Here is a 25,045-nt window from a genome sequence, read left to right on the forward strand (position 1 = left end):
GGTAGGCTGAGACTTCGGGGTACATATACAAAGATGACATAAAGCACACCTGTACATATCAAATACAATGATGTCGTACTGTACTAGGAAGCTGTCTAATAGCTGCTTTAAATTGCAATAGCTCCCAAGGACTACAGTTACAGCTGGACAAAGGTACTCCCGCATGGCATCTGCACTATTATATTTTTTTCTGATGTCATGCTCAGTTTCCTTTGCTATGGTAGCAGCTGGGAAAAAGTGTTATGAAAGTGTTTGTGGCAGATGTACCTTTTCAAATGAATGATTTTTTCCTACACTGTTTTATACTCACTTTAAAGAGTCTGTTGGCACAGAGGATAGTCTGGAACCGTAAAGTCATGAAACAGACATAATTATCTATCATTTAGAGCAAGAACTAGTCCTTAATGGGTCATGGGTTTGCACAGTGCATTTCATGTAAGTTTTTATATGCTTGCAGTGCTTTGGTTTAATGTTAGTATGACTCTGCTACTCAAAAAAATAGAAATCTGCAATAGGGATGTGTTAGAAGGTCTGTCACAGAAATATACTGCTGTACATATCTCACCTAGCAGCAAGCAATTTTCAGTCATGACAACATTTGATTGTATATCATACCAGTATATTGAATAATCCTTTGAAGCATATCTCTGTCATGCTGATAAATGTGTCTATATCTATTCCTCAGTTTTCACAGTTGGATTTTAAAGGCTTTACTTTTTAAAGTCAGTGAATACTATTACTATTTAATTGTTCTTTGAGTTCAAAATGACTAGAAGGAAAATACTGTGACACTGAAATGAAATTAAAGCTGAATTTTGTAAGTCAGCAGTTGAAATGCTTTTGACTTTTTTTGGAAAAACAAACACACAAAACCCAACAAACAACTTGTTATGCTAAAAAGTTTTAAAATATGAAGAAGAGATTTTGTTGAATCAATAATTGTAAATACTATCAGTTTTTGATAGCTGAATTAAATACCAGCAAGAAGTGTTACAGGAAAACTGGGAGCTAATTAAAGAACTCACTGTGTTGAGCTCATTAGGTTTTTCCTGAATTTTAATATGTAAATTTTTAATTGTCTGCACAAAAGCTGTGCCATATTAAGCTTATGTATCTGTTTTTAGTGTTATGTTCCTGTCAGATGTCATTGGAGAGTTTTGGTATGCACTGAAGCTGATTGTAGAGACACCATTGCCAACTAGTCTACCTGAAATAGAATGTGAGCTTGGAAAGTAAGTATGTAGTTCATCTTGCCAAACTTGGTCACTTGTTTGAAGTGGCATGAAAAATATATGAAGTGTTTACATCAAAAAGCCAGAATAGTGCAGTATATGTACTAGAATAGTTTGCAGATAGTTTTCATAGATATATATGTAGATAGGTGAAATTCTCCTTACAGAAAAACATCTGAAATGGAATTTTAGCCTATATGTGGACTTCCTCTGAAGTCCTTGTATAGAAAAAACTCTGAAAATACTGCAGAATGTGATCATAAAGATCCATAACAAAGAGTTGTGTGGATTTTTTTTATTTTCTGTTTCTTTCGTCTTTCCAAACTAGGAAGATATCTGAGAGTCCTGCTTTACAAATGCTTGTATACCAGTTATCAATTTCTTTTAACCTCTCAAGAAAAGGCAAATACAACTTCTGTTCTGCAGATCTTAGGGTTATACATGTCTGGAACACCGCAGTTATTAAGAAAATTGTTTACTTAGAGTAGATAGAGAAATGAACCCAGTCCTTGTCTTCCTTCAATAAAATTTCATCTTGTGTTTTGATAACATAATGTTCAGTTCTGATTTTCAAGATAGAAATCCAATATTTTAGGATGAAACTTTCAAGACACACTCCCCTTCTGAATGCTAAATTCCACTTCACTGTATCTTATATTTGACAAATTTCATGATTAATGTTCTTACAGAGTGACCAAATTTTACATGAACAAATTTTTGAGAGTGAATATATTCTGCTGTTCATATGTGATGCACAGTCCAGAGTTAACTGGCAATGCCTTTTTCACTCTGCTTTTCTAAGAAAGTCTGTTGGGCTATTTCCTGGTTTTTACTGTAAAATTCTGGGTTGACTGGAGTAAAACCCATAATTTTTCTCTACTCTGTAGGCTGACACTGTTAGGACTTAGAAAGAACTTAAAACCTTTTCAAAATGTACGTTGGAAAGGGTTAGCCCCATTAACTGCAGCACTTCCCTGTCAAAAAGATCAGCTCAAATTCATTGAATTCCATGTTTTATTTTTTCAAAAGAGATTTATTTTCATTTTACAAGTATATGCAGGTTGTAATTCTTGTATGTATGTAAATAAACTCATCTACATCTGCCCTGGGCAGATAGTGGTGGAAAAACAATGAAGTACTAGTTAGTTTAATTATTATTATAGCAACAGCAGCAGCAAAAATAATGTAAAGCAGGAAATTAACAGTAGTCTCTTTCATATATGTTTATACATATTATAAAACAGTATAACAAAACTGACAAACTTCTTCCTTTTCTGTTTGCATTATCTGCCATATTCTCAGATTTGTAGAGTATCCTTTTTGTTCAGATATTTCCTTCAATATTCTCCTTTTTTTTCCCAGAAATTTATTTCGATAGTGTTGTCAGCACATTGTCCTCTTCTTGAAATTCAAAATTTTGGACAATGGTATCAATGATGACATTGATGTTACAGCTAAATTACTAAGAATTGTATACCTGCTGAAAAGATGAGATAGTCCCAGTAAATGGGCTGCATTAATATATGCTGAATATGTAAAGGCATTGTAGGTAGACATTTATGTGTCATCTGTTTAACAAAAGTATCGACTGCTCTTTGTTTTGAATGGGTGTACTTTGCTCTCTTCCCAGAAATGTGAACTGTAAATGTCATAAAATGTTTGAAGGATTTCTGGTTGGTGAAGCTTTGCAGTTCTTTAAGACTCAGTTCCAGTCTACCACCTTTTCTTTGATCATGGAAGAAGTATTATCATTTGTGATATCCTTCTAAGAATAGTGTTTTTCATTATGTGATTGCCACATTCTTGTTGCCATCAATCTGAAAAATTCAGAATTTTTGTTCATGAAACTATCATTTGGAACTGGATTGGGAGCCAGGAACTATTGTGAAACTTAGAATCAATTTCTGACAAATTCTTGAAAGATAAAATAATACATATTAACAGTTTATCTTTTAATCTTTCTTCAGATGCCCTAACGTTCTGAGTTTATAACTTTTTTTCCCCATCAAAGTAGATTGAATACATCCTTTAGCATACGCCTCCAAGCAAAGAAGCCTTCTCCTTGATAGTGTCCATCTTCATTTATCCATCCTCCTACGGGCTTCATAGTGGAGTCATTGAAGATGAGTCCATCAAATTATGTTTACAGTGGTCTTGAATTTATTGTCATATGCAACAAGTTTTTGTAGCATGACCACAATAGTCAATCTATGTGGGGTGGCAGAGGTTCCTAGTGGATTTTGATCACTTGAAGAACCTCTATCAGTCAAATAGTTGCTCACTGAAATTTCAGGTATTCCAACATAGTTTTCCCTTTGACAAAGCTTTATGTATGAAAGAGATGGTAAACATGAAAAATAGGAATTATCAAGAGAATCCCAAGTTCTTGTGTGAAAGTTTCCTGATATTTCTCTACTCTCTGCTGTTGAGACATCAGTGATGTAATTCTTTGACAGCGTTAGCCAAAACCAAATCTACCACTCAGCTGCTATGGATTTATGTCACTGCATATATTGGAAGAAGCCCACCTGCACACAGGTTTTAGGGCCTGAAGTTACACTCCTAAAACCTGAACTGAAATACCTTCTCTTCTGAATGTTGCTTTTTATGTACTTTTTTTCCTTACTGACTTAGCTATGATTAACTGACTAATTTTTTCCAGAGGATAAATATGTGGAGCAATCTGGCAGTTGACCTGCCATAGCTTTGACTAGAGGGAATATCCATTAGGTAGATAAATTGCAGCAAAACCAATATATGTATCTAATTTTTCAAACTTTTCTTATTTACTGTGTTCACTGATTCACCTTGAATCTCTTTTCTGTGTCCCTTGGTGTTATAACAAGAATGTGATTTATGGTCATTTATCTTTGTTAAAGGCAAATAATATATTATTTTGATCAGAATAGAGGAATTTTTGGGACTCTTATGAATTAATTTCAAAAATGTGCTCCCTATTTAAAGTATCTTATGTTTGTTTATTCTTTAATTAGAAAATAAAGAACAGTCTGTAGAACCGATCACCAGCTGATTTAAAGCACAGCATTTAGGCAATCAGCATACTCCAGTCTTTGTTCTGGGACAGAAATACATAATCAACATGTGAAACATGATGATTTACCATTATATTATAATGAACAATGCAACAATTGTACAAAATGAAACATATTTTGAGGTCGTGCAGAGGAAGACAGAGGAGGGAAGCAGGCAGAACCTCCATGTAAATGGCTGGTGTGGAACACTAAGTTTGTTTTGAGATCTCAAGGTTACAAGATGATCAAGAAGAATTATTGCCTCATGACAGTAAATCAAAAGCTATTGGCAGCACCACTTAATTACAAACTTCTCCTGTAAACCATTAGTTAGACAAAAAGGAGTTGCAACTATCATTTATCTGATTATTTTTAATTTTTGTCCAGTGCTTTTCCTGAGGCAGGCTGTGAGACTACGGATAGACTACAGAATAATAAGACATACTTACAATTATTTTACTTTTTGGAACCAAATTTTTTTTGTTAGCCTTGGCACTCTGAATCATCTATTTGACTAAAATGTTTTATTCCAAAGTTAAACCTACAGAAAGTAAGGAAAGACAGGTGAGACACAAATCTGCATATGGGAGCCTAATGATAAATGTGAAGTTGTGGTACTGGAGACACTAGGATTCATTTCCACATCTTCCTACCTAAAAGTTAAGGATTAAGTTTAAGGAATTAAGTCTAGGCTCCTCCTGTCGACAATGAATACTGATTCCATGTTTCAGTGATCTACATCAGGACCAATATACCCCGAAAATATTTTTCTGCTTGTTGGGCATTGAGGGAGTTAGACACTCCCTTAAACCAACTAATTTAAATTAAATTCCTGACAACTGAAGTACAGTGAGACAAAATCTGACCTTATGAATGACCCAAGTATTTGAACAGTTACTGCTACCAGTTTTTACTGTTATTAATATTAAATACGTGTCCATACTAAGGGAGACATACTAATGCAATAGAACAGAATTGTTCTTTTAGAAAGTGCTCATTTTTCAAGAAAGAAAACATGTGATCATTGATAAAATGCAATTGAAGAAAATAGTAATTAGTAGTCATTGGATATGTATATTTCTTTCCAGATGGACTCATCTATACATACCTCTATTTAATCCTACACATGAAACTCTGGAGCTAGAAGTTGAAAACAGCAATCCTAGCAATTTTTCAACTGAGACTGATCCAAAACACCCTGTAAGTAAGATTTGTGTGCTTTCACAAAAGTAGTACAAGAAAGCCTTCTCTTCAAAACACATTAAATTGTGTATCATACTTTGGATTCAGAAGACACAACATGGTCTCCAGGGTTAAAGACATTATAAGTGTGCATTCTAGAGATTTTATATCTTAAGGACAAAACCAATTAAACTTGAAAAACAGTATAAGCTGAAGTATAGATTTTTTTTCCCTGGAATGCTTTGTGGAATAGTTTTAAGAAGGACTGCAGTATTGGTTGCAAATAATATTTGAAAGATATTAGGAGGAGAAAATGTAAATAAACCAGCTGTATTAGAAGCTTCATATGATTCTAAAAATCAATACGATAACTGGGTAAGTATTTAGGTAAGTATATAAAATGTTAGTGTAAAAATATAACCAATCTGCAAGGCCTATGAATAAGAATTTTGTCGATCTAGCCATGAGCAAGCATCAAGCAAATATGTGGAATGATTTTATTCTCCAAACTTGCATTTACCCTGAGACTGATTTCTACTGAGAAAATCTTCATCCTGTTACTATTATGTATGCCATTTTTTCCCTCCTCCATGACAGAAGCCCTTCCATCTTGCTGCTCAATATCACAGTATCACAGTATCACAGTATGTTAGGGATTGGAAGGGACCTCAAAAGATCATCTAGTCCAATCCCCCTGCTGGAGCAGGAACACCTAGGTGAGGTCGCACAGGAACATGTCCAGGTGGGTTTTGAATGCCTCCAGAGAAGGAGACTCCACAACCTCCCTGGGCAGCCTGTTCCAGTGCTCTGTCACCCTCACTGAGAAGAAGTTTTTTCTCAAATTTAAGTGGAACCTCTTGTGTTCCAGCTTGATCCCATTACCCCTTGTTTGCCACCGAGAAGAGTCTGGCTCCATCCTCATGGCACTCACCCTTTATATATATATATTTATAATTTTTTTTTTTTTTTTTTTACTTTCAAGGTCTTAGAGTAGTTTAGGTGGGCTCAGCTTTCGTGTTTTCATTGAGGTTAGCTAGAGTTCTAGATGGTCAGGACCCTGAAGAATATAAATTGTTGAGCAGTGATCACTGGTTAATAGCACAGGTCCTATAAAGAACTCTTTGGATGTTAATAATTGATGCTATTCATTTGTGTCCTTTGTATGATGAGAAGATGAGAAAAAGGACAGATGCCCAGAAATTCTGTTGCAAGAGGCTAGGGAGACCTCTTATTAGGATATGAATATAAAACCTTTAATGTGAAAAAATGAAGAACCTGTTGCAGACAGGAAAGAAATGGCAATTGCATCTTTTCTCGACATGAAGAGGATAACACAGGGAAAACATACACCAGATCTGGTTTATTTGCGTACAATGGTATAAGGGTCAGAGGCAGGTGAGAGAAATATTGTAATAAGATCCTAAAATAAAGCTGAGAAAGTAGAAAATTGATCGTATGGGCAAGATAGAGGAATGCCATGAAGTCATAATGTGTACATTTTTGGCTTTCAGAAACTAAACAGCTTTCAGCCTCAAATATAGTGGTACAACAAGACCAAGTGTGCTTAAAAAGGCCTTTAAAGATAACAGCTAAAGGGGATTATATTTATTTAAAGATCTGTGCTGTGTTTTCCATAGATAGTATTACATTAAATTAAAAGTATAAAACATGAAATATTTATTCTAGTCTGTCTTTTATATAATGAATATTAACACATCTTCATAGATTATGTTAAAATGAGCAAGTGCTATTACTAATCATTTCATTAATTGGTATTTTAATAGGAGCTAAGATAATGGACACAAATAATATTAATAATCTCAGAAAGTTATACATATTGTGTTTAGGTCATTGGCACAGAAGTAGATTAAATTTAACTATAGTGACTTTTACCTCTTGCAGATTGCACGTTAACTTGTCCAGGAAATTAAACAAAAAAACAAAAAACCATCCTCCTTTCAACTTGCCTAATTTATTACCAGAGATTCACATATCACAAATAACAACATTACATTGCTCAGGAAAACTGACTAAAGTAATTTTCTTTCATTATTTCTTTTCTCAATAGAATACTTGATTTTAAATATAATTTATGCATTGAATTGTGAAATGTTCTTTGTGAATTACAGTAGTTCTTCCAGTTGAAGAATACCTTTGGTGAATTTGCTAGAAGCAACTACATAATATTTATTTCATATATCTGTCCCTTTTGGAACTAGTTTCTATCTGTCCCTTTTGGAACTTGTTTCTTCCATTGCAGACCCATGTTTGAAGAGATAATGTGATTACTTTCACAGTTTTTGATGACAAAGGCAGTGGAGGGGTTTTAAATATCTGCTGCTTCTCCTGAATATGTTGCATCTTGCGTCTAGCTCCTCCATACAGCACTGTGTTCAACTTTCAGAAAATTACTACTTGTTCTTATAAACTGTAACCTGTGTTTCAAGTATTAGTTCATATTAGTGCCTGTTTCATTGTTTTGGTGATTTAAGGAAAAAGTTTCCCATCTTAATTATTCAAGTTTCTGCTCTCTTTAAAGCAAATAATGCTTTTTTTGTCAGCAGAAAATTTCTGAGGCTACACTAATTTGAGGGATCCTCAGATGAAATGCAAAAATAAAGAGCAAATTATTAGAAGCATAGATTGAAGACAGTATTGTCCAGTTAAGATAGGTAATCTTTGAAGAGAATTAGTACATTTCTTTTAGAATGCTGCATATTCTAAATTGGTGATTTTAGTGTTTCATACAGTTATCCATATTTGGTTTTGTCATCTAAGATGTAGAAAAGTTAAAAATATTGGGCTGTCAGTCAGAAAACATCTCAAATGGATTTTATCAGTCACTGAGTTGTGTTAGATAGACCAGATTCAACAGAAATACCAGATAGAATTTTATTTTTCCTAGAGATAAATTGCCTAATATGTTAACTAAAATTTTGATTAATATTTCAGAATTTAAAAAAAATTCATATCATCTTTATCATACTTCCATGTGTATGCCCACCTTTCCAGTACCATTTTGCAAAACAAGGCATTACTGAAATACCACAAATGATTACTTTCTGTAGATCTGATTCAACTTCAAGTACTGGCATCATTAATAATAGGCTTTCCTGAGGTCCAGTTGAATTACACCTAAGTATTCTTGAACTTCTGGGTTCTTAATGAAGTCTAACTGAAATTCTAAGGCTTTAAATCTCTTGTCAGTTTCATGCAAATTAGGAGCAGCTTCATTAAATTCTTTGTAAACAGACAAAAATGAGAAAAGTCTATGTATCTTGTTAGCAGCTTTGCAATTGTAGCCTAAAAAAACTTTAAAGGGAATATAGCATCTTAGTTTTCTTTAAAGAATTTGGAGGACTTTCAAGGATTTCCTTTACGTGATTATGGGCTCCCCTTTTCCTTTTCCTTTTCCTTTTCCTTTTCCTTTTCCTTTTCCTTTTCCTTTTCCTTTTCCTTTTCCTTTTCCTTTTCCTTTTCCTTTTCCTTCTCCTTCTCCTTCTCCTTCTCCTTCTCCTTCTCCTTCTCCTTCTCCTTCTCCTTCTCCTTCTCCTTCTCCTTCTCCTCCTTCTCCTTCTCCTTCTCCTTCTCCTTCTCCTTCTCCTTCTCCTTCTCCTTCTCCTTCTCCTTCTCCTTCTCCTTCTCCTTCTCCTTCTCCTTCTCCTCCTTCTCCTTCTCCTTTTCCTTTTCCTTTTTTTTCCCTTTCTTTTTCCTTTTATGTGATACGCCTAGTTTTTGTTTTCCTTCTTTTCTTCCCTACGCTATCTAGGTACACAGGTTAAATAAACATTTTTATAATTGCTGCCAAATTGGAAGAGAAATTAGGTCCCATAAGTTTGCTTCAAAATTCCTAACTTGTTTTTCATTAACATATTGGGCATTATGAATTCCTGGGAGAACAGCTATTAGGATGTTTTTTTTTATTTCCTAGCCACAGCTATCTTTAGTTCTTGTAAAGGACTCATGCCCAGTATTTAACAGATCAAAATTCTCAATCATCAGTATTGCTATGTTCTGCAACTTCTTTCTCTCTATATAAATACATAGACAGATTTCACATGTGTGTATTTATACACACTATATTTATGATGTAACTTACACGTATAAAAAACTCCTACAAATGGGATCATCTATATTACTAAAAATAAACATGCTTTCACTCCAAATCTTCAGCTTACTATTTTCCTGGCTTATAACTAGCCTAGACCTTTTTCATGAAGCTGTTTTCTATCCTGATTGGCTATGAAACACAATTTTAAATGAAGAAAAATAGCTTAATAAAGAAGAGCTGGCAGAAAGGAGTGCAGTTTCAGCTTCTGTGTGCAAGCTTTAGTACTTTGTTAATGATTGAGAGTATTGTTTTGTATCAAGGTGACAATGAACTTGTAGAATTAATGAACATTTTCCTTCCTTTGTTTGATCTATAACAAGAATAATGCATGTGTAGTTGCTCAGTCTTCTTTAGACTCAGTTTCTGCATTTGCACAGTTATATCTGAGATCTTATGAAAAGCCATGATACCAGTTCCTTTTCATAAGAGTATCTTAGGAGACACTTGTTTGTGTGAACAAAATGAAAGGCGGGAGATGGGTTAAATTCAGCATATTTTATTGAATGATTGTGGCGAAGTATGGCCCTTCTTTAAACATGTTGTTAGCATTATTTCTCAAATCTAGTGTTCAAAGCAATTTATTCTTTGGTTTTCAGTGGAAAGTAAATGCTCTATTTCAAAAGAGTATTTACTTTCTAGATACAGCAGAACACCATACTGTGCAATAAAAAAGTAATTTTGTAAAACAGATCTATAATGTAAAAAATAAAAATATTTTCTGCTTTCAGAGCAGGCAATCTTCTACATTATCATAAATCTGTGTTGATTATTTAAATTCATTGTGGCAGTGCATTTTCTGTGTAATGATAATATGTCAAGTAATGTTTATAAAAATGGAATTCCAGTCTGGTTTCATCTTTATGGGAGAATTATTATTCCAAATAATGTGGATCTCTTAGTGAAATTACTATAAATTTTAAAATTGTAGTTTTAATATAATCATGTATTCTTATGCTGCCCCAAACTGACCTTGCCTTGCTCTTTCATTTCCTCCAAAAGTATTTGTGAGGGGGTAATCATTAATGTTCTTTCTCCATTTATAAGTCTGCATTTGATAAATGGGGCTGTCTGGTTCGGACAAGGCAGGAAGGAACTATACTGCAAATGAAAGTAAAAAAGGTACATCTTGAAAAAAGGTCTCTGGATACTGAGCATGCCCAGGAACTCACTGAGAAATGAGCTGTTCAGGCTCATTTTAGATGATGAACAGCTAAATGAACTCTGGGCAGTGGGGCAGATGGGGATGGAGGTGGCTTGTAGGAGCTGACTTTCCCTCACGTCTGTTATTCTGGGTAATACAGAAACCTTGAAAAGGTGACAAGTATGGGATGGTGGTAGATAACTGCTGGCGGCAAATGTGCTTTCAAGTTATCACCCACCTATGGGACGTAGGCGATTGTGAAGTGTGGGCGACGCAACAGTGCTGCTCTCCTTGAATGGGAGGTGTAGGTGTTGGGACAGCTGCATGGGAGCAGGAGTGGTGAGATGCGTGCTCTGTGTGTGAGACCCACCTACTCACCCTTCCAGAAATGCTGTTGTCATGCAGTGGAAGCTGTAAAATTAAATTTGTTAAATTTGAAAAAAATACAGTTCCTCCCCCAATAGACAAGACAGTTAATGTCTTCAGACCAATATACTGTTATGGCAATATTCTGGCAAATTATTTTAAAACTTGCCTCCCAAAAGATAAAAATAACATTTCAAGTTCTGTGTGTTAATTGACCACATCTAGGCCCTGTCCTCTCTTCTGCTCAATCTAGCTCCCACCACCGTCAGCAGGAATATCTGTTGTTCAAAGTACACCAGCATCCCAGTACATAATCATGCTGGTATCCTATGGACACACCCAGAAGATGACTGACAAGACCAGGACCCCCATCTGGGTCTGGCTCTGAGATGTCAGGGAAAGCCATGCAGCAGTGAGGAAAAGCAACATAAGCCTCATCAGGGGCTGGGAGTGGACACCTCTGTCTCTGTTCCACCCTCTGGGGTTCCAAGGTTGGCCTCAGAGCTGTGGCCATGGCTAGTGGTCCTGGTCCCACAATGGGTCTCTGTCCCCATCATGGCTCTGCTGGCTGTCTCTGGGTGTGGTGGGACAGGGACACTGGTGGAAGTCCCTGCCCTGCTGCACCATTAGATCAAGCCTTCCTCAACCCCAAAGCAAGCAGTGCATCAGAGCAGAGGCAAACCCTTGGGGTGGGAGAAGGTTGCAGGACTTGGTGCAGTCAGGCATCTTGCAGCCATTAAATGCATTACACAAAGACGAATGTTTTAATAATTCCTGTTCACTGCCTGTTAGCAACCCATTCTTCCAGGGCTGACATTTACTTTATAAAAAGGCTTGTCAGTGCCAGCTGTTGTAGGTTGTTGCTTTGGCCTTTATTAGTTGTAAATTATATACACATTACAAAATATAGCTTGAGTGTCCATAATTCCAATCATCTTTTTATATGTACTTGCAAGCAAACTTTATTTAAACATATGTATGATATTAAAAGCCTAGTACTTATTCAAATTAAAAAAATAGATATGGTAATTGTGTATTCAATGATTCTAGCTCTTCATTCTCCCAAAGCACTGGCATTTTTATTATTCATAGTTTTATTCTTTCACTGCTTATCTAGTTCTTAAAAATATTTAAGACCCCATTGTGGTCAGCTGCTTTGCTTTTTTCCATGCATTTGAGACTCCAGAAGTATACTTCAGAGCAAGAGGAAACTAGCAACACCATTTACAATGTTAGTTTAGATAACGGTAAGCAGAAGAGAGGCAAAGCACTAGTTTATTAAAACCTACCATTTATTTCCCTTATGAGTCAGTTCACGTCTTTGGAGGTCAGTGTGATAACCTTTTAATGTCATCAATACGATCAGACACCAAAGTCATGTTTGAACGGTATTTGTGAGAGCCGCTGTCCATGTCCTTGGAGCAATCTGTAACGCCAGCTCTGTAGTTTCTGGGGAATGAAAATGCAGTTACTGTCACTGGGTTTGTTTACCGCAATGTACTTGCTGCTTTAGCAGCCTATACTTGCTGAGAGAAGAGAATGCATCTGGTGGAACGCACTAGCCACGTAAACATCAATATTGTCAATGCAAAGCACAAAACAGAAACAGACTAAAAGAAAAATTGATTTTTTCCCCCGTCTCTTTCCTTTGCTAATTTTTGTACAGCTGATTGTTGCTCCCCATTCCACCACTGAAGTACCTGTGCAATTCTGTCCATCTGCTCTTGGAAGAGGCAATCACAACACATCAATAACCTTCAAATGTTCACAGGTATGATACTATGTTTTCTGCCCACAGCACTTGGAATTCAGATTAGATAGTATTTTTAATGGACACGTAAATAAGAGTTTCAGTCTGAAGGTCAAGTTGCAATTTAATGGCTGGATGCATAATGAAAGAGCAAATGCAAAGATGCTAAAAAGTTATAATTTGTTTTAACCTTAGTTTTACACAGAAATTATTTTATTTACAGTATTAAAATGTGGCATAATGGCCTGGGAGCTAGAATAAGTAATGAATAATTTTAGCTTTCTCGGTAATTAGTTCTGGTGTTTTTAACACCAGTGGACTGGCACTTTGTAACATTGTCACCTCTAAAATATATTGATTTTTTTTTTTCCCAACCCCAGACAAAATTAAATTGTTTCATTTTTTTTATCTGATCTGAATTTTGGTAAATCATACACTTGAAAAAATGAATTTTCTGTTTGCTTGAAAATGGTTTTACTTTGAGCATCTTAGAATTGTTGACTCTGTGAATTTTCCTAATTTTAAATGAGAAACAAGTAAACAGACATGAGTCGTGAACATGAGTTACTAGCTGATTAAAAATTACAACTGGAATCAAAAAGAAAAACTGATAATATGATGTAAATTATAATATTTTCTCACATGAGCTGTGGTTGGTTGAAGCATTTGACTTCTGTGTTCTTGTTGGACTTTCAGACATCCTAGTAGATTGCTGACCTGTGAATTACTTCAGTTAAGTGCTACCAGGAGTTTTCAGTAGTGTTTTAAGTAATACTTCAAAAGCAATCATTTTTTTATATCAAGAAGACAAATAGTGAAGGAAGTGATGTGGTATTTTTTTTCCTGATAATGTGTGTTGGACAGGTTATTTGTAGGTAGTGTTAGCACAGCCTTTGTTTTCAGAATCTATCTTCTTAAATATTTATTAAGGATAAGAACAGGAACCAACAGTTCTCATACGAATGGTATACATCCAAGGCCAGTTCAAGAGGACTGAATGTCCTTATATTGTCTTGATCCTAAAGGTACACAAAAATCTTACCTATATTTTTAAAAAGAAATTATTTTCCAAATACAGAAACAATAAAACAATACAATTAATTTAAATGTTTCAGGAATTAATTTAGCCCTGACACCTGACTATTTTCTTCTAGTGCATCTCCTTTAAAATTATGACAAATCTCCAAGTTTTTATCTGCATTAAAATTTAGTCAATATCCCATCCTTCTAGTTTCTTTGTCCAGATCCCTTTAACTGTTTCAAGGTATTGGTATAGCCTTTGTAATTTCTTTGTGCTCTTTTTATGACTGAATCTTTTCAATTTTGTAAAATTTCATTCATTTTCACTGCTACAGTCCTTATCAAATTAATCTCAGTCTATTTTAGTTTGCTAGTTGTTATACTGATAGCTGAGAGTGAATGTAACTTCCCTTTCAATGAAGACCTGAAGAATGTTTCTCGTGAGTGGTGGATGCCTCAAACAACTTTTTACACTATGCCCCACCCTGACATTGATTTCCCTCCCTTGATTTCTCTGATTAAATATATCTGAACGGAGACTTAAGCCATCTGATAGCTGAACAGCTGACTAATCTGAAATCAGTTAATGACAATACTTGTAGGAGAGGCCTTAACTCTTTCTGACTGTGCTTCTTTGCTGAACTGAGAGAAACTGCTCTGTGCTATTAGCTGCTTCATTTGTTACTGGTTTGAAGAGGCATGGAGAGCTCTTCACAAAGTGAATCTGAGTTTAGCTCTAATCTTTGTGAAAATTGGAAATTAAGTTTGTTGGGACAGTACAACTAAAAGGTCAGCTTGAACATACCTGCACCCAGAGTTCTAATATATCCATATTATCCTGTTCTTTTAGCACATCGCTATCATGCAGGTGTAATGTAGAGAGCTTAGCTGTAGTAAGTAATGTTACAGAGAAACCGAGCCTAATCTTAGATCCTGGGGGTTTTGTTTGTTTATTTGGCATTTTGTTTGTTTGGGGTTTATTTCTTTTGATCTTTTTTTTGTCTTGATTTCATGTACTGAGTATACATGATCTTGAGCTCTACCACATAGTGGGTCAGTGCAGAACAACTGCAGGTCAGGCAAAGCAGGCCTATGCCATAATCTGTACAATTATTTGTTTGTCTTGTTTTATTTTCCAAACTGACCTCTAATTTTGTTTGGCTACTCCTTTAGCTGCTCAGTTTGACAAAGTTTCAGTGCATTGTTTCAAAGGTGCTCAGCACTTGAAGCAATAGTGTTCAAAAAGTCCCTGTTTGTTAACCACAAAAAAACCCCCACAAAACAGTGTTTGTAGATGATGAGCCCAAGTCTTAAGCAATAAAGCTCAAACTTGATCTTTACAGCTCACCTGTACAACATATGAGCATGTGCACTCTTTCCAACCCTGCAATGTACCTTAATGCAAAATTACTTGCTATGAACAGAGTGGTTCACACAGATTTACAGTGGTCCTGGAAAGCATTGTAAGATTAATTCTACGTCACAAATTCTGTATTAAGAGTTTTGAAAAAAAAAATAAAAAAAACTGTAACTGTGCTTGTGAGCAAGAACCAACTGTCAATAACAAGCCAGTGTACACCACTAATAGCTTTACACATCCAGCTTTCTGAAAACATGGTCTTCTGGCATCCTCATGCCTGCATTTTATTTCTTCAAAAGAAGCCTAAAAAGTGTGTTCAGCCTTTTGTTTGCATTTAACTTCCTGAGGCAGATGGGATAAGGAAGATCATGAGTCAGAAACACAAATATTATGGCATGCTGACTTGGCAACTCTTGGGCAGTTTCTTATTGACTGTGACCAGCAAAGGGACTTCACTCAAAGAGTTAGTCCTCCATTGCTTTTAAGTCTGCATAGCAGCAGCATTCCCATCAGAATCTGAATAGTGAGCAGTGCTAAATTCCTACTCATGAATCTGTAACCATAAACTATAGGTCATGTTTAAGTCAACTCTAACCAAATAAAATGCAATTTTAAAGGGAGGTAGTTTTAAATTCCTATTAGTCTGAGGAATGCAAAAGTCCCCACAAACCAGGCTACATAAATCACTGTCTAAAACCTAAACAAACGTAAGCTCTATTTTTATATTCTGACTTCCACTACTGAGTAATCTCTACATCACTGTAGAAACATTTCCTCCTCTCTTTTTTTTTTTTTTTAATTCCATTAAAATCCTATTGCTGCAGATGGATTTTACTAATGAATTTCCGTCAGTAAGATTAAAATGTCTTTTTCCTTGTGGGATCAAATATTTCTCTATAAAATTATAATTAAGACATGCAATTTTCCTGTCCAAAGCGATTTTCTGCAGACAAATGATGTCCCATTTTATTTAGCTGTGTTTATACTGAGAAGTTTCAATGGATTAGTCACCTTTTACAGTAGTTAAATTGATTGTTGTTAGATTTTTGAACTCTATTACAGATTTCCTTTTCAGATATGAGAATAATGGTTTGATTTATTATTTTCTCTTCTCTTTGTGATGCACACCTTTTTGAGTGATAACGAATAAAACAGATCAGAGGGTCACTTGGAGCAGTTTGTAATAAGCCTCAGATTTTAGTCTGTATGGTTGATATTTAAATTAAAGACAACAACACGATTGCACAAATTGAACATTTTGCTTAAAATAACAATAGTATCTGTACATTTACCATACACGATTGCTGCTTATTCACCTTTAAAGGTTCCATAATGAGTGGCATTATTAACATTACAATTTAAAACCTTGAAAGAGGAAAAGTGGGGCAACTAACTCTTTATCATCATGCTGAAAAATTGATCAAAATTAGCACATCAGTTTAATTATCTATATTTTCCTTTTTTTTTTTTTTTCCCCCCCCGCTCTGTGGTGATACTCTGTATTCAATAGTTCATTTCAATCTTTTCAGTTCTTCTGTGTATAGCAGGTAACATTCTTTTTTTGGAGTAAAAATTTTAGCTTTTGGGTGGGCAGCTGTCCCATCAAAGAATTATTTGCCTTCTTCCATTGTTTTCTAAAGAGGACTTCTCATTTTATCTGCTTTCAGGTTCTGATACATGGGCTTTGAATTGTCCTCTTGCGACTGCCTAAGTTTCCCTTCAGTACACTGTAAGCTCTCAGTAGCTATATGGATGTTAAACATTCTGTACTCTGAGCAGCACAGAAGTTAAATTCAAAAAGGAGATGTGGCCATCTCCAAAACTGGAACTATTGATTTCCAGACAGCAATGCTTAGGGTAACGTAACAGCTTGAGGGAAGAAGAAAAGCGTTAAACCACTTACAACAGAAAAAAGAGATAGAACACTAGAAGAAAGAAGTAGACAAAATGCCTTAAAATGCACACATCTGACTCATCAAATAATAAATAATGATACACGTTTTATCTACAGCTGAAAGAGTGGATATTTTACCTTTCGGGGACTGGTCTTCCTCCTCAGTCAATGGAACCAACCAGCATAAGTGCATGCATTGGCCAAGGTTCTTCTGTCAAGATAACCTTCAAAAATCCCACTCCTGAAAATGTGTTGGTAGATGTTGTGCTGACAGGTAAAAACATTTTTTTTTTTTTATAAGGTGTGGGGAAGAACTTACACTCCTTGTGTTTCATTAAAAGTATGAGTGGAATGGGATTACATTTGCTTCATTCCATTTCCTGGCAATAGAGATATCGTGTATTATTAATGTCCACCCTGAAAAGCTCTGTAGACTGTGCTGTGAGGGCTAAGAAATAACACAAATCTGTAACACCTGTTCATAGGAGACCTCTTAGGTTCGTACATCCTCATGTATACAGGCAGCTGGTTGTTGACAGTGGACTGCATTATAGCATTTAGGTGATAAGAGACTGCTGGTGTGCATTTTGCGAGCTGTTTGTCTAAGCCAAATAGCTAATGTATGGATTTGGTTTTGTTCCTCAGTTATTTTCCAAAGTCAGAATCTAGATAGCTAAAGGAGTTAAATAGGACAAAACATCAGAGTTTTTTTGTGATTGAGCTTCCACACAATTATGTTTCAGCAGTATTTTCAAATATAGTTTGATAATTCTGGATCTTACATTATTTTTTAAAGATTGCCGATTGCTGTCTGTACTGAGATTTCACAGATCCTATAGAACTCAAGTTTGGAGTCTCAGATTCTCTTTGATGACTGAAATTTATTCAGTGAAAGATAAATTCACTCTGAGTAAAGCAGACTGCAGAGTGGGTTGAAAACTTCGCTAAATTATTGGTTTCAAATGATAGTGATCAACACCTTGATGGTCAGCTGCTGGCTGGTAATGAGCATAGTACCTCAGAGGTCAGTACTAGGACTCGTATTATTCAAGACCTTCATTGATGACACGGATGATGACGGAGAGTGCAATGTAAGTTAGGGGAAGTGGATGACAAGGTGAATGGTAGAACTTCAGTCCAGAGGTATCTTCATAAATTGTTGGAATATGTCTTTTTCAAATTGCTCTTGTTTGTCAATTCATCATCCCTGGAGCAGTAAAATGCGGTAAAATATTATATTGTTAGTAATGTAATTTTATTTCTATTTTTCCTTCTCATTCTATCTACCTTTTGTCTTATTTTAGCTCTAGCACTTGACAGAAGCATTGTGAATTGCTAGCTGTGCAACCCACCCTATTTGACCAGGAGTTAAATGGTTGTGTAATCTCTTGAAGTTTAGGTGTGTATTATATGTGTGACATGAAGGTTTGCATTACAACTCATGGAGTCCACTGCGTTTTATTCTAGTGTAAACTGCAGGCTGGTGTCCTGATTTGAACAAGAGAAATTATGAGAAGGAAACTGCTTGGCCTGTTGATCATAAATCTAGCGCCAGATAGCACAGTTTAGTACTCCGATACTACTATTAATAAGTATTATTTGTAAAAAAGCTAATCAGATGTTCTATTTGCAAAATAATGGAAAAGAACAATCAAATTTATCCACAATGAAATTTCATCTGAGACTATTTATAAAGCTTAAATATTGGTACTAAAACCTAGCGAATTGTGATATTCTGAGAGACATCAGCAGAACCTGTATTGTTTAAGTATTTTAGTTGAAAACAGTCATTTTTCTAACTACAGAACATTAACTTGTCCCAGGGATATTTTCAGTAATAGAGACAGTGCAGAGACAACTGGCTGAGACCGTGAAATACTGATCTTGGTTTTTATGCATCAGAAGTTTTCAGTCTTCATTTTTCTTTACACATCAGTAGACCTGACACGATGATGATCTAATGTTTCTGTGATCTGTGGAATTATGAAAACTGTTCTTTGAGAAAATAAATTTTGTACTGTGATCTTTATGGAGGTAAATGATACTTGTCCTTTAAAACAGCTAAATTATGAGGGAGTAACATCTTGTCCTTTCAAAGCTGTCTTGAATTTTTTAATCAATCAGCTTACTATGTAATGTTAATTTTCTAATTCATTTTCTTCTGGCAACTTGTAAATAATGTTTGCTTGTTTGTAATCACAATAAGACAGTTGAGGTTTGTATTCAAGCTGTTCTAAGAAGTGGTTGTGCATGCTACGATTTTCTCTCTCTAGAAATATTTACTGTAATTCCTATTTCCTTCTTTCTAGAGGAAGAGAAATCTAGTCTTACAAGCAATGTCATGGGTGTACAAGTTCAGCTTAGCATTACTGGCCCTTACATATCCTGGAAAATATTTTCCATAATGCCTATATATTAAGTTGAACTTACATGTTGTCAAGACATAGTTTACCTGGAAAGGAAGCAAATAGTATTTTAATATGCTAACTCAGATAATGTAGCTACCATAGCAATACAGATATGTTAGCCCAGTGTACATCGAAAATGAATTAACTTGTTTTTTTCAACATTTTTCAACATTAAGAATGAATTTGCCAACCCACAAGGCCGATCAGTCTGGTGAGAGTTATCCTAGTATGAATCCTTTACTTCTACTGTACTTCCTTTCCTACCCAGAACTGAACTTTGGTAGTCCTGAACTTGCTCTTCCACCAATTTCACAAACACACACCACTCCCAATTTATTTTGCTTGTATCAGATTGTTAATGAGATGTCCAAAACCGAACATTATTTCAAGACCTTTTACAGCCATAGGTTAGGGAGAAGACTGGATCTCTAATTCATGTTGTGACGATCTAGACTTTATTTTAATTTGTTTTGACATGAAGAGCCTATTTTTGTTCTAGGATCTCTCACAGCAGTGCAAGAACACACTTGGGAAAGTACAAGCTAATTAAGAATGTCAGTAATAATAATTCAAACATAACAGTAGAAACCTTCTGTATGAGTTAAACACAAACATTTTAGTCTGAAATATAAAGTAATCTCAGTTCATTCCTTAAAGAGAGAGAGCCTAATCATTCTTAAAACCTGTTTTTTCCTGACAAGTCTGAATTCTAAAAGTAGAAATGACCTTATCAGCAGGTAACTCAAAATCACAGAAGTTGTTGAATCTATCTCTGAGAACAGCACTTAAAACTATAGGTATAGTAGTTTAAAAACAAAGCCACTACCATTTTGAAATCTCCTACCTGATATTTTAGCATTAAAGCAAGTTACTAGAAAGCTTTATTTTATTTAATCTTGCACTGCACTCCTCATGCTCTTTGCTGGTGTTATTGGAGGCCAGAGAGAGGGCAGAATGGGGAAACTGACAGAAAGTAGCAAGTCAGAAGGCAGAATTAAAGGTTTGATTGATCTTGATCTTTACAAATTGTGTTTCAGACCATGTGCCACTTGCTAAGAGAATTAGAAGTAGCAACAATATCTCAAAGCGTACAAGCAAAAAACATCAACATTTATAGATTTAATAAATGCTTTAAAGAAGATTACAGAAGTTATCTGTATCTTGGTTTTGAGTAACATTCCATAGGCAGTTTCTGCCCTACATAGACATGAAGTAATGTTTAGAATTATGTAGCTGAAGAATTAAAATAGAGATTAATTTGGAATTGTTATATCTGGACTATTTCTGAAGCTTTGTCAAACTCAAAAGTATTATTCCTCAGAAATGTTTCTTTCTGTGAATTTTGACTGATACTGTATCACAAACAGTCCTTTATTTTGGATTTTTCTAGAGTAAAGCCACCCACTATCTAATGATTTGTGATGAAAAGGTGAAATCTTGGACCTCCTAAAATCTGCTTTTTTCTTACTGAATTTAATAGCAATAAGTTTTCTTCCCAGGATTGAGATACATATCTGTGGTGTAAATCTGCAGCTCTTGTTCACATAAGCATTCCTAGCTACATTTAGAGTATTCATGGGAGTAATATTTATTTGACAGCAGGTATGTTTCCCCAATATGAGCCAATGATTAGAGCTATGGAGTACACAAACTCTCGTTACAGGTGGTTTAGCAACCATTTGTCCTAGTTCAGCTCCTTCAAGTTGAATGTCTTCTGCAAATACCACAATATAATATTTCTATTAAGAATTTATGGAAGCAACTAAACTGATTTAAATAAATGATAGTACTGAAATCTCAAGTATCAATCAGACCACGAAGAATTAACCTGCATAAGAATTGTCCCTGAGTATTAGTGTCTTATTAATGCCGATAATGCTTTCTTTTGGTTTACATAATTTAGTTTCATGCTTTTGATGGGCCAAATGTATGTTGAAGTTTCAGGAAAAATGTGCAACTGTTTTTTAGAGGATATTAACTTTGAAGTTTGAAGGGACGTGGTCAAATAAAAGATTAAGGCTGCAGTGGTAATTAAGAATTGGATAAGGGAGGTAAATTGGTTCCTCTCTGGAATCCAGTGTTATCTGCAGTATTTAAAGTAATATCTTTGACAAGGCATAAGGTTGCTTCTGATAAGAGTGTGTGCACAGTCATATTAATTTTTTTCAGGGGAAAAAAAAAAGTTTTCCAGAGATTAGTCAGCTAGTTCTGTGAAAATTATTTTTAGCTGAATATTTAGATGGATATAAAGAAAAAATAAATAACAGGTATTTTAAACTTTGGGAAAATATTCTAGTAAGGGAAATTTACAGTACTCATCTTGTTTGCATCACAGAGAAAAAAATAGAATTCCTTCAGAATAACTAGCATTATAGGGAAAGCTTTCAAAATAGCCACATTTCTGCCATTGCAGTATCTCAGGTCAAAAAAGATAGCAATGTAGTTGCTTTTTGATATATTAAATTGGTTGTGTATGCTTTTCTTATGCACCCATCTTTTAATATTTGGAAAGGGCTCTTCAATTCTTAAAGTATTTCCCTACAGATGGTAAATCTTATTTTAAAGCTTGAAGTTGGTTTCTAAAACCTGCAGCTTTGTTTAGCAAGACATCTTTGACTGTGTGAACAGCTCCAAAATCCTTTTATAAAATTGGACTACAAAACAGCTTTTCCTACCTCATTTTTCATTTATCCACAACATTGACAGTAATCAGTGAAAACAATCAAAATAATGTCCAAATCCTCTGTCTCTATGAAGTAATCTGTTAGTTGATCCAGGAACTTGTCATCAAGAGAGCAATTCTTGTCTGCTCCTTTTGTAGTACTGCTGGTCCTAAACTTGTTTCTTTCAAGCTGTCTCTTACAAGTTTCATATCACCATGGTGGAAAAGTGGAAAAAAAAAAAAACCATGCACTCCATTTGAGAATGCATTTTTTAAAGCCTCTCTCTGTGAAGCTCTTCTATTAGATAAATTATTAAATTAATTTTGACTTGTAAATGAATTTCCATGAATTATTATTTTTTAAATTCTTTATAGATCAGGAGCAGTCCAGTTGTCATCTCAATGCATCTCTACTATCCCAGTCCACCAGTAAAGAATCTGTTTTCTGTCTTCGGCTTGAACAACCACGAGGTATGTAATTTCTTGAGTTTTGCTTTGAATTTTTTTAAAAGGTGTGATCTTTTATGGTCCCTGACATCTAAAGTGTGCATAAAATTCCATGTTTTGATGAGTGCAGATCATCAGCTGATGTGTTGAACATGATTCCTTGTGGAAACAGGTATTAGCCACATGTAAATGAAATTTGTTTTACTTAAAATTAAAAAGTAACAATCAGAGACACATCCAGTAAAGTTCCTCTGCAGTGTGTATTGTTCATTTTTTTACTTTTTTTTTTCCTCACACCTGAAATTATTTTCTTGGACTTTTGAAATATGATTTCTTTTATAAACCACATCTTCCCATCAAAGCAAAAATGTCATGTGTGAAGTCAAAGTGATGTTTATGTGTAAAAGAAACAAAAGGGCTGCAACCTGACCTCATAATAGGTGTTATGAGTTTGGTTCTAGATGTGCTTGTCTTTCTCTTCAGACTTGTCTGTCCTTTCAACTGTTGTGTGGTTTTGTTTGTTTTTGTCTTTTTTTTTTTTTTCCCCCTAAGGTAATTTTTCTGTTTCAAATTACTGTTTTCTGTATTTTCCTGTGTTGTTCCTGATAATTCCAAATGTGGCAATAAAATCTAGAAACCATAAACCTAAATTACCTGGAAAGAATTAAACTATTTGGTTTTATTTTTTGAATTACATTTTAAATGATATTGCTAGTCATGTCTGATCTGAGACAGGATACAAAAGGAGTGAGTTGCCTTCAGGGTTGTAATTATACCAAAATTTATTTATGTCTTGTATATGACAGCAATTGATTTATTCAATTTATCCAGTGTTGTGGGAAAGCTTGGATGACCACAGACTTAGTATGTTTTAATCATTACAAGTTATTAATTTATAAAATATAGGAGATAGGTAGATTCCTATATTTACACAGATTGTTTAAATATTTTTCCTGATAATTATTTTGATAGATTACTTCTCAGATAAGCTTTCTAATTTCAAAACAGATAAATTATTAATGTCTTAAATTATTTGCCAAATATAAGTATTTTCCTTGCCAGTATCGTACACAAATGTACGTGTGAGCATGCATTTCATGTTAACATAGCTATCAGCATAAGCCATACCATTTACCTTGAAGAAATGATATCTATCTCAAGACCTGACTTAGAAAAATGAAATAAGGGTGAATTGTTTTCAGTTTCTTCAATAAATTTGCCATATACTGTGATTTTTCCTGAAGATGTACTTGCCACATCTTTATTTTGTAAAAGATGTTGTAGACCTTGCTGTTCCCAGCAAGGAACTGTTTTTGCTTTCTCTACTTCAATCTTGCTGTGCCTCAACGATATTTCTAGGTGATATAAAAAGAAGGATTTAGAATAAAAAGGAGATGTAAGTATTCATCTGGAGATCATAGCTTTTTCTATATGTACATTGTACATATTTTTCACAGGCATATGTATAAGTTGTAACTGTTGGTGTTATATTGTATTTGATTTTTTCGCAGAAGCAATGAACTCTCCAAAACAATCTGATTCGTGTACACAGTAAAACTCACAGAGCAATCACTTGACAAAAATATTAGAGCAGCAAGGCAATCTTTATAAATTGTACTTTCCACTATTTATACTTTCATATCTTAAATAGTTTCTTGATGTAAATATTTTGTTCTGAGGATTTTGCAGCCCAGTCCACCTCGTTGGGAGTCCATAAGACCAGTGAATGCATGCTTGCCTTTTTTTTTTTTTTTTTTGCATGTGGTCTCACAAGTCAGGGACAGCAGAATCATGTTGAGAATAATTTTTATGGGAAAACTTTGTGCCTCTTTTTTCTCTACACTTAACAATAGATTATATGTGGATTAGATGCAGGTGTTATTGCTTTACCACTGTTCCCTATAATGAAGAAAGAATGCCTTGAAAATATGTTGGAACCAAATATTTCCACTTGCTGGAAAGATTGCTAGACCATTTAGTGCAACATTTATGCTTGTGTAAAAACTTTGTGTGTTGCTAATTAATTACTTGCTTTTCCTCATTGACTCTAAAATCTGAAGAGAGAAATTCCAAAATAGTGAGATAGGCTGAGAATCTTGGAAACATTTTTTTCATCATATTTTTACAAAAAAAGACCCCAAACACTAGCCATGTTGTGAAATTGTTTCTCATGCTAGGCTGTCCTTTTTTCCTGCCTTGGCTTCACAGTAGCATCGTAAGTCTTCTAGAATCCTTGGTACTCTTTCCTGGTAACACAGACTGCATTACATCACCTGGTCCTAATACTGAGGCCAGTATGCCAGTCATTGCAGGTTATGGCTTAGTTGATGTTCCAAGTGGTCAATAAACTTGTCTGTCATGAACGACTTGATGTAGCATCAAACAGCAACAGTAAACGGGGCAGTTAGTTAAACCTAGTTTTTTAGATATCTCCACGTTT

The 25,045-nt window shown here is 34.9% G+C and overlaps 1 protein-coding gene across 3 annotated transcripts in view; it reads left to right on the forward strand.

The window, feature by feature from the left end:
- The window catches only part of CFAP47 (cilia and flagella associated protein 47), a 309,801-nt gene that overhangs the window by 223,647 nt on the left and 61,109 nt on the right, over positions 1 to 25,045 (forward strand). For all 3 annotated transcript variants that reach the window (XM_065070474.1, XM_065070480.1, XM_065070488.1), the window contains 5 exons: positions 1,125 to 1,232; positions 5,353 to 5,464; positions 12,731 to 12,835; positions 17,206 to 17,362; positions 22,534 to 22,629. In XM_065070474.1, the coding sequence (XP_064926546.1) occupies positions 1,125 to 1,232; positions 5,353 to 5,464; positions 12,731 to 12,835; positions 17,206 to 17,362; positions 22,534 to 22,629 (578 nt within the window). The remainder of the gene's footprint in view (positions 1 to 1,124; positions 1,233 to 5,352; positions 5,465 to 12,730; positions 12,836 to 17,205; positions 17,363 to 22,533; positions 22,630 to 25,045) is intronic.

This window comes from Columba livia, chromosome 1, assembly GCF_036013475.1.
Source record: "Columba livia isolate bColLiv1 breed racing homer chromosome 1, bColLiv1.pat.W.v2, whole genome shotgun sequence".
In the NCBI taxonomy this organism is placed as follows: Eukaryota; Metazoa; Chordata; class Aves; order Columbiformes; family Columbidae; genus Columba; species Columba livia.